General features: G+C 36.6%; 1 protein-coding gene across 3 annotated transcripts in view; it reads right to left on the bottom strand.

Annotated features, from left to right (window-relative positions):
* Positions 1-1,399: 1,399 nt before the first annotated feature.
* The window catches only part of Zdhhc13 (zinc finger DHHC-type palmitoyltransferase 13), a 57,850-nt gene continuing 41,877 nt past the window's right edge, over positions 1,400-17,372 (bottom strand). For 2 of the 3 annotated variants that reach the window (XM_047517418.1, XM_047517417.1), the window contains 7 exons: positions 13,583-13,707; positions 12,614-12,676; positions 11,682-11,775; positions 11,446-11,529; positions 7,090-7,247; positions 4,827-4,924; positions 1,400-2,598 (listed from right to left, as the gene is read on the bottom strand). In XM_047517418.1, coding sequence (XP_047373374.1) covers positions 2,460-2,598; positions 4,827-4,924; positions 7,090-7,247; positions 11,446-11,529; positions 11,682-11,775; positions 12,614-12,676; positions 13,583-13,707 — 761 coding nt within the window. In that variant the 3' untranslated portion in view covers positions 1,400-2,459. The remainder of the gene's footprint in view (positions 2,599-4,826; positions 4,925-7,089; positions 7,248-11,445; positions 11,530-11,681; positions 11,776-12,613; positions 12,677-13,582; positions 13,708-17,372) is intronic. The other variant, XM_047517419.1, reaches the window with a different exon arrangement.

The raw sequence follows: 17,372 nt of genomic DNA on the forward strand, positions 1-17,372 counted from the left end.
GAGCAAATGTTATCTCCTTCGCCAAATCATTTCTGAAATACCTGAGTAGAACGAGTCTACTCTGTGTTCTCACAGCCAGTATATTACATAGCCTGTTTCACTGCACTGAATTTTGAAATGTGACAGAGGTGCATTCACAGTGCTCAACAAATAGTGGACACTTAATAAACATTTGTCGAGTGAATGAAGTGGAAGAATGTAAGCTAGACGAAACACAAATCCAGCCCAATTTTTTAAGAAAAGATGATATAATACAATGAAGGTACTCCAAAAGTAAAAAATACCAAGGAAGACCCTCACTGTGTTCAGTAATATTAGTTTATCCTGTGTTTCCTGGGCACACTGTTCTATTACATTTCTCAGACTGGAACATGTGACTAGGTTTGGCCACAATTTGTAGCCTCCAAAATATCTCAGGAAGAGTATCTATTCTCTCTACTGGTCTGAATAGAGGGTCCAGTAGACACTGAGGCCCTGGGATTATTTGGTGCTGAGGATTGAACTCAGGGCCTTACACATGCTAAGCAAGAACTCTGCCACTGAGTTATATTCCCATCTTGAGGGGATAGTTATTAATAATAATTAATACTTGATTAATACATACCTAAAACATGCAGTGTGCCACAAGCAAGTTGTTTCAATTCCCACTGATTCTGTGGCCAACTCGTTCTTTTAGAACAGGTGTTTAAGTGAATGTATGCATGTGTGGTGCTGAGGATTGAATCTAGGGTCTTCAGCATGCTAAGGAGGCACTCTACCACTTCTTAGTTACATCCCCAGTCCACCATCTCTTCCTTTTAAAATCATATTATCCACAAACACTTCCCTGATCACATCTACTGAGGCTCTTCCTAACTTCTAAATTCCAACGTTTTATTTGCACCCTCTTAATGGCTTTTAATATTTTCTACCTATGACTATAGTTTTGTTTATATTAGCTTTCCTTCTAGACTGAAAGTTCCATGATTAATATACCCAATTAAGTGTTTAATGGTCTGCAAGAGTTATCATGGCGCTCAATAAATATTTGTAGAATAACCTAAAAATTAATGATACCCATCTTTTATGTTATATATCATTTAGAAGCAGTGGAATATAGTGTTTTGGACTAATTTGGAAGGTCTGAGGCAGGGAATTTGAAATTTTAAAAAAAGCCCTGGATTCCCACCTAGTCCCTGTGATTCTGATCTAAATGGTCAACAGATCACAACTTGAAAATACTTAACTTGGTAGGGGTTGCTAAAAAAGGGAGAAAGAATAACTCCTTGAGAAAGTCCTTCTGCACATCAGTTAAGAATAAGATTCTTCAAATATAATTTTGATTAATCATGTCTTTCTTTAAAAAGAAAACTTTATTTCATTCAACAAATTACTTCAAATATTTATTGAATGAACACTATGGGCCATATTCTAGGTGATTTGGATTGTAAGTAGCAATCCCACTTAGTATCTATGTGAACTTGAAAAAGATATAAATTACTTTTGGTTTAGTTCACTTATCTGCAAAGACTCTGTAGAAGACGGGAGAATGGATTCTTGAAGAACTGAAAGGTCAATGGAATTAGAGTACAAAGTGTGGTCCAGAGTAACATTAGTATCATTTGGGGCCTTGCTGATCATGATGAGAATTTAACTTTCATCAAGAACAATGGGAACCTAAAGAAGGATTTATAGCAGGAAGGTGCCATGCCCAGGGGAATATATACAATACCAAGAGTTGAAGTTGAATCAGCATTTCCTTCAGAACAAAGGAAAATAGTAGTTACAATCACTCTAGTCAAATATTTTGATGGTTCCAAGTAAAAACAGTAATATTTTTAAGACTTCCTATATTTGATTTTTAAAGACTTCTTATATTTGATTTTCTAAACCAGATGGAAAACTAAATTAACTTTTGCTTATTGGTGTTAACAGTAATCTCAACTTATTCCTGGGATTGTGAATTACTTTATGTCATATAAATATCTTTTCTCAATTTAAGATTCTAAAGTGTTAAGTGTCAGAAACTATCAATTACAAAAAAAATTTTTATTACATGTGAAAGCAAAACACACATATTTAAATATTCTTTACACATTAATAGATACAACAAAGACAAATAACTTATCAAAAATTACAAATTTAAAGAATAGTACTATTTGAAACAGTCAATATAGTATCTGAAAATACTCTATTTTATCCATAATTAGTGAATATTATCTCCAAAAAAAGTAACTTGCATTTTCTTGACAAAAATATGTTTTTTAAAGATGGCTTCCAAGATTGTTCTGGAACAGTCCATTTTTCTAAGTTTGAAGAACAGTATGCATTTATTGAGAACTGTTTCACCAAATGGCTTTCAAACCACTTGTTATTTTCCTTTGGGCTTAGGTGAATCCTAAATTCCACTTCACTTTCAGACCATAGGGTACTGACATAAACAGAAACAAATCTGAGTCTGAGTTTTGAGTTGCTTTTCTTCATACGGAGCGAAGAACTTTCTCTTTGGCTGGGTGAAAGACCATGGTGTACTGGGACGTCCAATCTACTACGCAGGGCTTCACCAAGCCAAAGCAGCCACACTGAAAGAAATCTGCCAGGTTCTGTGTGAATCCAAGGCTGCCAAGAAGAGAAGAGAACAGATCTCACTACACTTCCTGTGTAGTTCTTGAAAAGAATTCATTCGAAGCATACATTCAGAGAATCTATGATATTATGTCCTCTGAAGATCCTACAGAAATCCAGAAGTAATCAGACTGTTCTTGGACTTACAAAACCTTAAAACCGAAAACCTAGTTCCATTTCCGAACCTGAATCCCTACTCTGAAATTCCCTGACTTCTGTCTACCAATTCAACTGAACTTTTCTTCACTGATCCATTTCATACATTCCCCCTCACTGTACTGATTACTGCCATCACTAAGTTTCTTCCTTTCAATTCCCAATGCCCTCATTCAGACTTTGAGTATCTCAAAGGTCACATAGGTCAGAACTGTAATCAACAAGATAGGTTTTTTCCCTCAAAGCCTTCTCACAGCTTTCTAAATGATGTCTGTTTCAATTCCTTCCAGTCCTCCAAAACCCTTTTAGTCCTCCAAAACCCCTGATACTTACCTCTCAATTACAACCCTTTCTGCCCAGAGGCTCAAATCCAAACTCCTCATGTGTACTCAAGGCCTTACACAATGAACTCAAGTTTTAGCTGCCCAGATCACATCCATAAACCTCCCGCTCCTGCCTGGCTCTATTTCCCCCATGACCATAACTGTGTGGGCCTGGAAACCACTGTCCCTACTTTATCTCATACCCCAACCCTTTTAAGTCTTACCCGCTCTCAGGGACCCAGTCAATGCTCACATTGCCACTACAACTGTCTTCAGCATCACATTTTTCCCACTAAACCCCTGAATTACTATTATCTTATTCCAGTATGAGAAATGCTTATTTTAAAGCATTTGCCCTATCTTTTCAGTGCTTAACTCAGTCCTCTCCATGTATCAAAACACATGTGTACACAATGATGACTGTGCTGCTGTTGGTAAAAGACCAACACTACTCAAAAAGTAGCTTCCTAGGAAGAGGGCTGACTACATGGGAGTAATTTAAGAAGTAGTAGGGAGACATGTTAGGAAGTACAGAATCTGGCTCAAGACCTACTGTGTAAGTAAAAGTAACTTGCAGGGCAAAGAAGCAGACTGTTTTATATGGGAAGGATTTTGGAAGCAAGATTCAAAGGTGCTCTAAGGCTTTACTTTAGTTCCTCAAGGAAAGTTCCTTGAGTTTATGCTGCCATTATTCAGCAAAACTGCACCAGCTCTCACCTCCTTCCCTCCTTTTAGATTCTTCTCCAGGACTTGGAATTCCCTTACTCTCATCTCATTATGCCCTGCCCCAGATCTCTCAAGGCTCAGCTTCAAATTCTACCTCTATTATAAGGTTTCTATACTTTAGAGGAGTAAATATTTATTCCTCTGGTTAAATCACTGAGACTTCATTATCACTGCTGGACTGAAATAATCACAAGATTTGCATTATTCTCCATTACCATTGCTGTAGCCATCTCTTCCCAATTAAGTCAACTTCTCTCCTCCCTAAATACACATTGCAGTCACATCCCAGTCTCTGATTTCCTTGTCTAACAACCTAACAGTTTCATCTTGTACCAAGAGTAGGCTTTAAAATAGACTGCTCATGAGATATGCAGTGAGTGCTCAAATCCCTCGAGGGCTCTGGGTCACCTCTGCAGCACTTGGAGCCTCCAAGACCCTGATGATGTAGGTGGCAGGGAGATAAGCTTCAAAGCCTGATCTTTCCTATCACAAGATGACAGCCTTCCTCTATAAACACTCTCATTTTCTGCTGAGGACAGGTTTTATACAACCAATTCTCTAAAGGAAATGTATCTCAGACCTGAAAAACTAGCTTTTCCCTAACACAGATGGGCACATTAAACATAGGGCTAAAAAAATTACTGGTAATAGAAAGTCAGGTTAAAATTCCTGGCAAAGCATACAATCTAATGCTTTCTACAGAGAGCCTTGTGGCTGCGCCAGCCACATGGTTAATTATCTCATACCAATTCCTCGCCAGCAACATACAACCTTGTGACCATGTGGCTTGATTGGAGAGATCTCCCAACTTGGCAAAACTTCAAAGTTACTTACTATTTGTGCTAAGTCCAGCAGACTAAATTCCTTGCCACCCCCGGCTCATGACCTTACCACCTACCCCTTGTCACTGAAAGAGGGGCTCAAGTTAAAGAAGAGCAGAGTGGCCATGGGTGGTAGCACTAAGTTAGGAAATCGGTGGCTAGAGATATTCAGATGGTGAGAATAGAACTCACTTACTTGTAAGGTGTCTTCCTGAGGGACAAGGTCTGTTTCATATGCCTGCTCTGCTTTAGCAGGCTGATTCTCTCATGGGAGGTCAGGCCCAGAAAAGCAATCTGAAAATGAAGGTTAGAAGATACAGAAAAAACACCACATTATGGCTCCATTACTCTTAGCAGTACATTTACAGGATGCTAGAAAATATTTAGTACTCTCAACAAAACAATACCCTCTAACCTTTGAACCAAGGATCATGGTGAGGGCAAAGATTCAGCAACCCTAAACTATACTCTCCTATATAAATATATTTTCTTTTTCACTGTTTGATTTTTATTAACCTTCAAGAAAACACTGGGCAGTGACTCAGAGTCACAAAATAACTGCTTATTAATGCAAGTCATGGCTTATGGCCAGTTTAGATTTTCGACAAATCAAGGACAAAACTTTGGAGTGAATAAAACAACGTAAGGTCAGTTTCAATACAGTTATTGCACTTGTGTGTTGTTCTTAAATTTCTTTGAAAAGGTGCCATGGAGAAAAGTTAATAAACTGAAGAACATTAAAGCCATAAATCTGAAGAAGAATGAAGGTGACTCAAAAACTTCCAAATTATTAAAACCATTAACTATTAACATTTAAACTGTTGTTTAATCATCAAAACAACTCAAATGTCAATTTCCTCATCTGTAAAATGGACCTTATCATACCACCATATCAAATAACTTATCATTCAGTTTTATGGATTTGAGATAAAAATTTAAAGTATCTAGTGCTGAGGCTTAGAGAGGTGAAATAATTGATCCAAGGCCACACAACTGAGAGTGGTAGAGCTGGAACTGACATGAGGGAGAGGGAGGATACAGCCCCTGCTCCTAACCAGCAGTGTATAGACTCGGTCAAAATCCTGTTTAACCAGAGCACTCAGAAAATGACCATTTTCAAAGAACTGGATTATTTTGTTCATTAAGAAGTCTGTTCAAAATTCTGGTTCAAATATATTAGCCTTTCTTTTTAAAATTAAGGATATCATAACCTCAAATACTTGTACTTGTTCTAAGATTTGAAAAAGAAGAAAGAGAATAAAAAATGATGTCTCAAACCTTAGATTCTGCTTTTAACTCCAACTCTTACCATGGCTGTAAGCAAGGCAGTCAATATACCTTAGGTTTAATTTTCTTGTCCATAGAACACATATACTACTTTGGCATGGTCTACACTTCAAATGCTTATGAGGAAATAAATGGATAAGTGCTTTGGAAAATGTAAAACATATATAAATATTAGTCATTATGAATGATAGTAATCACAAAGGCTAATATCCATTCTTACTACCTGAACTGTTGATGTCAGAGGGATAGAATACTCAGAAACCTCAGTTTAGTAAGTTTTAATTCCTTCCTCAGCATTTTTTTCTTTCCCCTTTCCCTTCTCCTTGTCTTTCTTTTATCATTATTATTTTGGAATTGGTTACTTCTGCATAAAGTGGAATTCATTCTGCTTTTGTTGAGTAATGCTCTAATTATCTGAGGTCTTGCAATAATTGGTTTAGACTGATTACTGCTACCCATTCCATGTGGGCAGGTCATGGCAACAATGATAATTAGGTTAGGCTCATGTAAGAGGAACGTGGCAGGGAAGGAATAGATGCTTCATAAGATGACTACTGCCCTGGAGCTTGAGCTTTCTAATAGCCATGACGTTCTCTGAAAATGTAATTGTCATGTCCACTGGTTGGTGGTGTATCTTTCATTTTTTTCCTACTCTCATCCACCTAAGCACTGCACATGCAACAAACAGTTGAAAAACTGAGGGAGAAAATAATCATCAGACATCTGTACAACACTGTGCAGTTTATACCATCTTTTCACATATTATGTGGTTTAACTGTAAGATGGAAAGACCCCTGGGATAAGGGCTGTCAGAAAAACTAAGCTTACAATTCCAATTTTTGCCAGTCATTGGGTGACCTTGAACAACTTGATTCATCTCTCTGAACCTCGATTTGTAAAATAAGGAGATCAGATTAGATCACTCTTAGGTCCAGCTCCAACAAATTATTTGTTATTCTAACCTTTAAACCATCCTGTGAAAGTAGACAGGCATTTTTGTCCTCACTTTACAGATAAGGAAACTGAAATTCAAGGGAGGTCAAATGACATGACTAGACCCACAAAGGAAGCAACAGGTTTAGATCTACATTTGCTGATTTTAAATTCAAGTCTTTTTATCTCACTTTCGGCTACTAGAAATTTTTCTCAAAGTCTTTATGAGAAATAAATACCTGAAAGAGTTGATTTATTAATAAAAATGTTGACCATGAGAAATGGAAAACTGCTACCATGAAGATATATAAAACCCAAGGGGAACAGGCCACAATCTGATTGAGGTAGGTCCACAGGCCATCTTCCTTGAATGTTGTGGCACAATGATTTGACCAATCTGTGAATTCACAAAAAGGAATTCATTATTAAAAATGGCAAGAAACTAGTGACTATTTTTCAAAGACACAAAGTCACTGCAGTCCTATTTAGGGAGCAAAGAAAGCAAGATATGGTGGCAGAGATTGTAATTCACCTTTAGGGGCTAGAGGTGTAGCTCAGTGGCAGAGCACATGCTTTGCACATTTGTGAGGACTTGGGTTCAATTTCTAGCACCAAATAGACAAAACCCCAGGAATTCAACTTCAGGAGTTTATTTTTCAAATGCTAGCTTAACGAACAAAGATGAAAACATGGTACTTTGGTGTTGGTGAAGGCTTTGATAATACCATGTTGGCAGCTGATAGTGATGTCCATAAAATCTTCAATCAAATTGGCATATTTGGCATACAACACACTGGCCAGAACTGCTTAAGGACTTGACAATGGAGAATGATTATATTTAATAAAACATTTGTCCAAGAAAATTACCTCTATTATGCATGTTACACCAAGTTATGGATTTCTCTTACTAATGGTTCAGATGGACAAGTGATTGCTGTGGGCACAAGAGGTCCTATAAGTACCTAGATAAAATCAAAACACATCCTAGAATGTAGGGGAATGGGTGTGGGTGCACCTTGGTAATGGCACCATAACTAATGCTGCAAAGGAAGAAAGGTCAGGTGAAAGGACTTCACAAGACAGATACATCCAGGAAAAGAGCACAGAGCAAGATTCAGATGGTCAGAACTCAGTTTCTCCCCCAGGGCATCTATACGCCAATTAAGAGAGGACTTCACTATAACCTTTGTGATACTGACCACTTGATCTATGAAGCTAAAAGTAGCTGTAAGAAGCAATACAGGTAGGAAGTAGCAGAAACAAGGGAAATAGATCTTCAAGGTTATGACTTTTATAGGAACCATAACTACACATAAAGTGTGAATTATTTCTGAAATGAAAATTCTGTAGGTTTGTACCCTGAGGTTTCATAAAGACCTCTGACAAATTTGATAAGTAGTTTTTGGCATTTCCCCACACATACTGAAGAACTCCTGGGGCAAGAAGAAAATGAGCCTATGACTTTACTATCAACTGTTCATTTTAGTCCTATCATCTTTTTTCTCCCCCTTTGTTGAGATTCACTCATTTGATTCTCAACTATCTTTCATAAATATATGCCAGAAGCTTTCTAAGAGCAATCATCATAGAGTAAAAAACAAGGTAAAGCCAAGTTATATTCTGTTTAGAAGTTCACATTAGGACTGCAAAGAAAGATGCATCTTATGTCCCTAATATCACAAAAATAAATAACTGAATAAATTAATAAATAATTTCCAACAGCAGAGGGAGAAAACAGCAGCTGAATGGGAAAGAATTTCTATTTTCTTTCAGCTTATGGATTTCTACTGCTCCCTTGTGGGAATTTTTTGATAACACAGACAATCTTACATTAAAGTTCTTACTCTGGAGTACTGATTTAAGATTTTGTGTTCCAAGATACAGCTGTGCAAGTGACCATCCATATTACCTTATGCAATATAACACTTTAATTTGTGCTAATACATTCTTATCAGGTAGTCAATGGTTAATAATAGGGAACTCATATTGTTTCAAGTCAACCATTTCATCGTTAGCTCTGACAGTTACAGAATTCTTCCTTATATTGATCTCATACCCTTCTCCCTGTCATTTATATGATGCTGACACTTTCTGATTTACTTCCTGTTCACTTAGAAAATAGACCTTAAGAAAGATGGAATGGATCAAGGCTGTACAGAGACAGAGTAGCTGCTACTGAATCACATACGTATAAGGAAGAGAGAACATAGAAGGACTTTAGTGGCAAGAACATTAATGGTAAACAAAGGAGGCTGAATGACAATGACGCCTCATTAGAGAAATGGAACATAAGTTCATGTTTCCTGTCTGTGAAATAATGATAAATGACAAAATGCCCTCATTCAGTGCAAAGAAATAATGTCAGAATATAAATGAAATAAAAGTAATCAAGTATATGCTCAGCTAGTGTGCAGAGTTTTAAATCAGCATAAGATGGGGTTGTTCCTCATAAACAAAATATAATATAAACATTGGTTCAGAGTCAGAGAAAAAAAAAGACAGAAAGGTGGGAAGAATCAATTTATGTAATTAAAAAAAAATATCAAGAAAAGAATGTGATGGAAAATCATTTCTCTCCTATCAATAGTCTTATGCTGGACACAGACACAAACACACAGACATACAGACAAAAGTGACTATTTTTAGTGAGGAGAGGGAAAAGAGGAGACAAGAACAGTATAAAATCTGGCTTCTCTCCCCAAGATCATGTCCAAGACAGAAACTGGTCTGTGGGCCAACCTAGAAAGGTTTTCCAAGAATGTGCTTTATTGGCAAGACTTAGAAGTTAGAAGGGCAACTCTCTCTGAGCCACTGACAAGAAACCTTTTATTTTTTATGTTATAAGACATAACCTAGGAAGGTTTTAAAATTTCAGTGCTCAGGGTTACTGGTGACCTTTGACAAGAAGTTGTACTGGGGAGCGAAGCCATGGCATCGCACATACTAGGTGAGTGCTCTACCACTAAGTAGCACCACCAGGCCTTTAAAATTTTTATTTTGAAAAAAGGCATCACTAATTTGCCCACACTGGCATCAAAATGTGATACTCCTGTTAGCCTCCTAAGTAGCCTGAATTATAGGAGTATACCACCATGTCTGGCTTTGAGTACAGGAGTCTTAAACTTATGAGTATTGGTCCTATTTGGGAAGGTGACAATTACATTTAGTTACAAAGCATTTCCTGAAGATCAGACACTCCAGGTGTCAAAGGGAAATGGTCTCACAAGTTCATTGAAGCCCCTGTCATACCTATGTCAGGGCAAAAAAATAATCTAGTTCATGTAGATACTAGCAATCTCTAAACATGAAACCCCAAACAAAAGAAAAGTTGTAATAGTAGATATTTCTAAGGAAGGGAACTGGGAGGCTGGGGGACAAGCATAAAAGAAACCCTCTTTTGAGGAAAGTGCGGGGCAGGAGACAAGGAGAACAAGCATGAGCCCACAAGAGTACTGTGGCTTGGGATGCTCAAGGAAAAAGAAAACAATAAATAGGGAAAATCTTTCCTAATGCTTTCCGGCAGATTTAAGCTCAAGCAACAAACTATAACTCTATGATAACCTAAGAGAAGGGTTGATGGGCACAGAATAGAAGTGAAGACTCTGTTTTCCCAAAGCCCTTAAAATAAACAAAAACCTAACAGTAAAGTCCAAATAAATGAAAATAAATTATTGGCATTACATTCATTTTTCCAGTTAGGTAACCTATTCCAATGTGTGAAAAGTGCAGTTATGTAATTTTTTTCTTTTTCTTGTGGTATCAGGGATTGAATCCAGGGCCCTGCACATGCCAGATGAGTCCTCTACCACTGAGGTACCTTCCCAACTGTGTCAGATTTTTCAAGATTTAGATAGGGTATTACTAAGTTGCTAAGGCTGGCTTTGAACTTGCAATACTCCTGCTTTACACTTTAAATTGAGTAGGTGGGATTATAGGGCAGTCGTGCAATTCTTTTTTTTTTTTTTTTTTTTGTGTGTGTGTGTGGTGCTGGGGATCGAACCCAGGGCCTTGTGCCTGCGAGGCGAGCACTCTACCAACTGAGCTATCTCCCCAGCCCCGTGCAATTCTTAAGAGTTAACCAAAACTATTCTTGCTTCAATTTAAACCCTGTTCTTGGTAAATCACTTCAGAACAGCTGGTTATTATTCCACATATGATACACCTAGAATACTTTATTAAACTTCTACTAGAAAGCCATTTTCCTTTCTCAGAGCTGCAGAATAAGCAGTAATGTCTTCTTCCAAGTTAGTATCTCCAAACTTTTGATTGTTGGTTTTCCCATTAGTTCTCTATCTCAACTTGATACTAAGTGGCATGTGCTTTTAGAGTTTTGTTCTTCGATTTTCTGTGACCATCATCCTCAAATCTCTAAACCTGACCTATATGAACTTCTATTTTCGAGCACTTTTCAAACATATTAAGGTTCTCTTCCAAAGTACTGAGAACTAACCTAACATTTCTTTCAGCTTAACACTGTTGAGAGTCTTAGAGGCATCCACTTCGGTTCAGTCACCCAGGCACAATATGATATATGACAATTTGTAAGAAAAAGTACATTTTGGTATGGGTGCATTTTAAGAAAAGGTTATACTTACAGATGAAAGATCCATATATAATCCAGTCACATACCACAGAAAGGAAAAACAAGAAGAATATGTAATAGTGATGGTTGCCAAAACCTAAATCAAAAAAGTAAAACACTTAATACTTGGTTTCCAGATAAGACCTTTTAAGCTTCCTTTACCAAAGTAAAACAGTTGCTGCTTTGTTTTTAAATACTATATACATATGTTTAACTTCATAGCAGTAACTGAAAAATTAAATCTCTCACCTATGCACCGTCCAGTCCACAGGCAGTGTTGATCATATCGTGCCACACAAGAGTTGCACACATGGCAATGGAGTGATCTTAATGGTTTCCTTATCTAAGTGAATAATTAAGAGAGGCCTAAGCAAAAAACAGTGTCTCAAAGTGGTAACAAATCATAAGCAAAAGGCCCAGATTGTAAAACAGAGGCACAAATAATCTTTAAATTCACATAGGATCTTCAGAGTGACTTATTAACATTTACTATGTAACTTTATTAATATATATATATATATATAAATACTATATATTTTAGTTGTTGATGGACCTTTATTTATTGATTGATTTATATGTGGTGCTGAGAATCTAACCCAGTGCCTCAAGCATACTAGGGAGGTGCTCTGCCACAGAGCCACACCCAAGTCCAACACTTACTTTTATGTCAACTCTGATTAAGTCACTACTAAAGTAGATTTGAATTTTAGAGCCTATTCACACTGGCTAAGGGGAACTGAGGCAGTACTATATAACACAATAAGCACTGGACTAAAAGAAAGGGAACATGAGTTCTATTTCTGGCTCTTTCCATAATTGTGGGAAATTTACTTCTTCCTCTATGCCCTGAGTCCTCAATTGCAAAATAAGAAGTTTCTAGGTCATTATGAGTCTCTGACTTGAAGTTGGTTCTAATATACACTTACTGACAGGGAAAGCAAACAAAACAAACATACTGTGGATAATTTACAAAGAGATTCAACCAAAGGCAACCTTCATGGGATTATAAACATCCTTCCATATTTTTAAGACTGAAAATTGTTCTGGCAGTAATACAAAATTTGAACTGGGTAAAAACAAAAGTGGGCATATACCATGAAGATTTGACAAATGCTTATGTGAGCAATGTTACCAAGAATTTTTTACTAGGGAAAACAAAAAATTATACAGAAAAGACTCACAAGACATGAAGTACAAAATGTTCTGAAATCCAGACAACCAGTTTCTGCAAGGGAGATGATATTCTGAAAGACATGAAGTTTGACCTTATGATTACTTTTTACTGGAGAAAGTATTATGCATGGTTATGTTCTATTCTCACAGCTCACTCCAAACTGAAACAGTTAGAAAAACAATTTGGAACACTGCCACCAAATCTTTCTTTGCTTGAAATAATGTGACTTTTCAAGCAAGGCTGTGTTTTCAGACAGTAGCCAATAAATTAGATTGTATAAAATTGTACCCCTGCCATCTCCCTCACCATCTTTTCTCATGAATGGCAAATATCTTCCAGTTATAATATGCTAAAGAAAAACAAAAATTCATATATACACTTCTTTTAAAAAAGAAACAAAAATCAGTATACATCAAAATCGAATGTTACAAGCACAAAGGGCTGAGTCTTTCAGATATTTTAGTTTTAAGCAATAATAGACAACATTCTCCCTCACCTTGTTCCAAACAAGAGTATATGGAAAACATGCCATGTCATGTGCAACTTCATATGTGAGGAAGAGAAGGGACATCTCCTTAGTCATTAAAGAGAAGCAATCCCCTTAGCCCTTGCCTTTGTACCCTCTATGTAGTAAGTGAGGAAATTTAAGCTCAATGACCCTTACCTAAATATTATTAAAAGGAAGTAGGTAATCATTTCTGCTGACAAAAATCACATATGAAAAAGTTTTGGTGGGGTATTACTATAATGGAAGTATTTTTTAAAACTTTAATATACATAATTGAAAAAAGTATAATTGTGAAGATATCTCACTTTTGCTGATTTAATCACCTTACACTTATGTTATATCTGTTTATGTTATCTGTGGCAGAACTAGAGACACACAGCAAAAATCAATATGGCTATGACCTACTACAGTTTACATGTCCTCTGATTTAAAACAAAAACAAACCAAAACATTACAAAGAGGGCTCACCGCTTTTCTTTCTTCTTCAGAAGCTTTAGTGAAGCCTGGATCAGTTGCCCAAGTCTTGTAGAAAAAGTAGAGAAAGGCTATTATGCTGAAAATGAAAGCAAAATAGAAAGGAGTACCTGCTATATGTTAAAGCAAAGTTAAGGAATATATCAAACTTCCATTAAGAGCAGCATAGTTTTGATGTAAGCAAAGTTCATCCTTGGTACCTAGGAACCTCTCTTCATTCTGTTTCCAACTCCCCTATGCACATACATTCTCATTCCCAAACAAGGCCCCATCTTGTGTTCTAATCCAACAGGAATCTGCTCCTAGTTGGCTAACAGTTAATGCTCACCCATTAGTTGAAACCTATATTAAATATTGAAAAAAACAGTCACAATTTATGAAGAACATTCTGAAAATTAAAAAACATTTAAGACCCAAATAAATTAATATCTAACCATTTAACTGTGGTTTTTCTGCAAGTATCCAGAAAACCATGTTCTGATCATTTTAACAAAAACATTTAAGACAACAACACTACTTGGTTCAGAGACTCCAACTATAATATGGCTCTATATGGTAGACAAATGCTTGCAAAAATTTCCTACTGGAGAGTTTTGTAACTCTTTTAGTCTGAGTTAAAGAAACTGTTCTCCTTGTAAAATGATTACAAATCACATACTATTTCTGAAACACTGATATTATTGATAAAGACAAAAAGTATTTCAAGGATAACCACATTCCTGCTTTCAAATATTTGTAAGGTCATAACATTTCTTTGTATAAAAAGTAAAATTTTGCTCCAGAGAAAGACAAATGAATGTGCCCTAATAACTCAAATAAGCCAGTGGTAAATCAAGCGTCCTTGCCCAATTTAAAATATTATAGAAAGCAACTCTATCTACCTTACGAGATATTGCCAAGCTATCTTATATCAAACTTAAGAGTGGAAAAGGAAGCCATAAACTAAACTCTAAATCCTTGCTATTCAAAATGTGGTCCAAGGACCTACAATGACAGCTTCTTAGAAAAGCAGAACTTTAGGCCTCACCACAAACATAAAGAACCAGACTAATTTTATCAAGATCCCCAGGGGCTTCATCCACACATTGAAGTTTTGAGAATCCACAATGGTCAGCACAACCACATCTAGTTCAGATAGGCAGGAACAAATCTTGTTGGCTTAGTTTGATACTTTATTTGCAGGTGGGCCTAGTTTTAAGAAAGAAAGAGGAGCCAGAAAAATCGTAAGATGAATTTTTTTTTATTTTAAACAAATAGGGTACAACTTGTTTCTCTGTTTATACATGAAGTAGAGGCATACCATTTGTGTAATCATACATTTACATAGGGTAATGGTGTTTGATTCATTGTTATATTTTTCCTTCCCCCCACCCCTCCCACCCCTCTTTTCCCTCTATACAGTTCCTCCTTCCTCCATTCTGCCTCCCTCCCACCCCCCATTATGTATCATCATCTACTTATCAGCGAGATCATTCGCCCTTTGGTTGAGATTGGCTTATCTCACTTTGCATGATATCCTCCAATTTCATCCATTTGCCTGCAAATGCCATCATTTTATTATTCTTTATGGCTGAGTAATATTCCATTGTATATATATACCACAGTTTCTTTATCCATTCATCAACTGAAGGGCATCTAGTTTGGTTCCACAATCTGGCTATTGTGAATTGAGCAGTTATGAACATTGTTGTAGCTGCATCACTGTAGTATGCTGATTTTAAGTCCTTTGGGTATAGGCCAAGGAGTGGGATAGCTGGGTCAAATGGTGGTTCCATTCCAAGTTTACTAAGGAATCTCCATACTGCTTTCCAGAGTGGCTGCACTAATTTGCAACCCCACCAGCAATGTATGAGTGTACCTTTTTCCCCACATCCTCACCAACACCTATTGTTGCTTGTGTTCTTGATAATTACCATTCTAATTGGGGTGAGATGGAATCTTAGGGTAGTTTTGATTTGCATTTCTCTTATCACTAGAGATGTTGAACATTTTTTCATATATCTGTTGATTGCTTGTACATCTTCTTCTGTGAAGTGTCTGTTCATATCCTTAGCCCATTTGTTGATTGGGTTATTATATTCTTGATGTAGAGTTTTTTGAGTTCTTTATATATTCTGGAAATTAGTGCTCTATCTGAAGTATGAGTGGCAAAGATTTTCTCCCACTCTGTAGGTTCTCTCTTCACATTGCTGATAATATCCTTTGCTGAGAGAAAGTTTTTTAGTTTGAATCTATCCCACTTATTGATTCTTGCTTTTATTTCTTGTGCTATGGTAGTCATGTTAAGGAAGTCTGATCCTAAGCCGACATGTTGAAGATTTGGACCTACTTTTTCTTCTATAAGATGCAGGGTCTCTGGTTTGATTCCAAGGTCCTTGATCCACTTTGAGTTGAGTTTTGTGCAGGGTGAGAGACAGGGGTTTAGTTTCATTCTGCTGCATATGGTTTTCCAGTTTTCCCAGCACCATTTGTTGAAGAGACTATCTTTTCTCCATTGCATGTTTTTGGCACCTTTGTCTAGTATGAGAAAACTATATTTATTTGGGTTTGTGTCTGTGTCCTCTATTCTGTAGCACTGAATTACCTGTCAATTTTGGTGTGAATACCATGCCATTTTTGTTACTATTGTTTTGTAGTAGAGTTGAAGTTCTGGTATTGTGATACCCCCTGCTTCACTCTTCCTGCTAAGGATTGCTTTAGCTATTCTGGGTTTCTTATTCTTCCAGATGAATTTCATGATTGCTTGCTCTATTTCTGTAAGGTATGTCATTGGGATTTTAATTGGAATTGCATTGAATCTGTATAGCATTTTTGGCAATATGGCCATTTTGACAATATTAATTCATCCTATCCAAGCACATGGGAGATCTTTCCATGAGAAGATGAATTTTTAACAAAGTTTGGTTAGAATAAATTAAGATGAACATTATTAAAGGATACACTGGTCCAGATCTTTTGTTAAAAAATTGTATAAAATTTTTTTCAAAGTCCTGATCAACATATACAACATGTTTTCAAAAATATATTCAACTGAATCATGTGATCTTCCACAGTGAATTGACTGAATCTAGGGCTTCTGTTCTGAATAACTTACAAGACAAATCACAGAAGAATCAAGGGATCTCCACTCTCCAAGTTAAGTGAACTGCTCTCCATACCCTCACATAAAAGACAAACGTGTTCTTTGCTTTATGCCCTTGCTTACGTTTCACTGACCACAAACATTCTCCACTTCCTCTCACTTCTGCAGCCATAATTTTAGGATGTTCAAGTCCTAACTGCCTTCAATACTTAACTTACAATTCCTTCCCATTGTCTTTTCTACTTCCATTGAAAGGAGGATTCTCTTGCTTCCCCAAACCTAGGAATACTTTTTCTATGGCACTTGGACCTTAGACTATAATTATTTATAGATGTCTCAGATTCCCCTATAAACTGGCATCTCTTTTGTAGTTACAAAGCCTCTTCATATAGAGCTAAAATTTGCTCTTCTATAAATTGATCATTCATTGAATCCTTTAGATCTAATCTATATAGACTTATTCCTTCCTTTGTTCAATGATCTTTTTTATTGAGTGCCCATTCTACATAGTGCATTGGCTTCCAAATGATGTATTTCCATGTGAAACTGGGAGGCAGCGATCATAAAGGACTTTAGTCCTCTTAAACTTAACCCAGTTACAGACAGTATCACACATATTCATTGGTTTACCATTTCTTTCCCAAGTCTTAGCTGTAACTCCAAATTCGTCAGTAAGATTCTAGTCTCTTTCATTCAAAGTCC

The sequence above is a fragment of the Sciurus carolinensis genome, chromosome 11 (assembly GCF_902686445.1).
Source record: "Sciurus carolinensis chromosome 11, mSciCar1.2, whole genome shotgun sequence".
In the NCBI taxonomy this organism is placed as follows: Eukaryota; Metazoa; Chordata; class Mammalia; order Rodentia; family Sciuridae; genus Sciurus; species Sciurus carolinensis.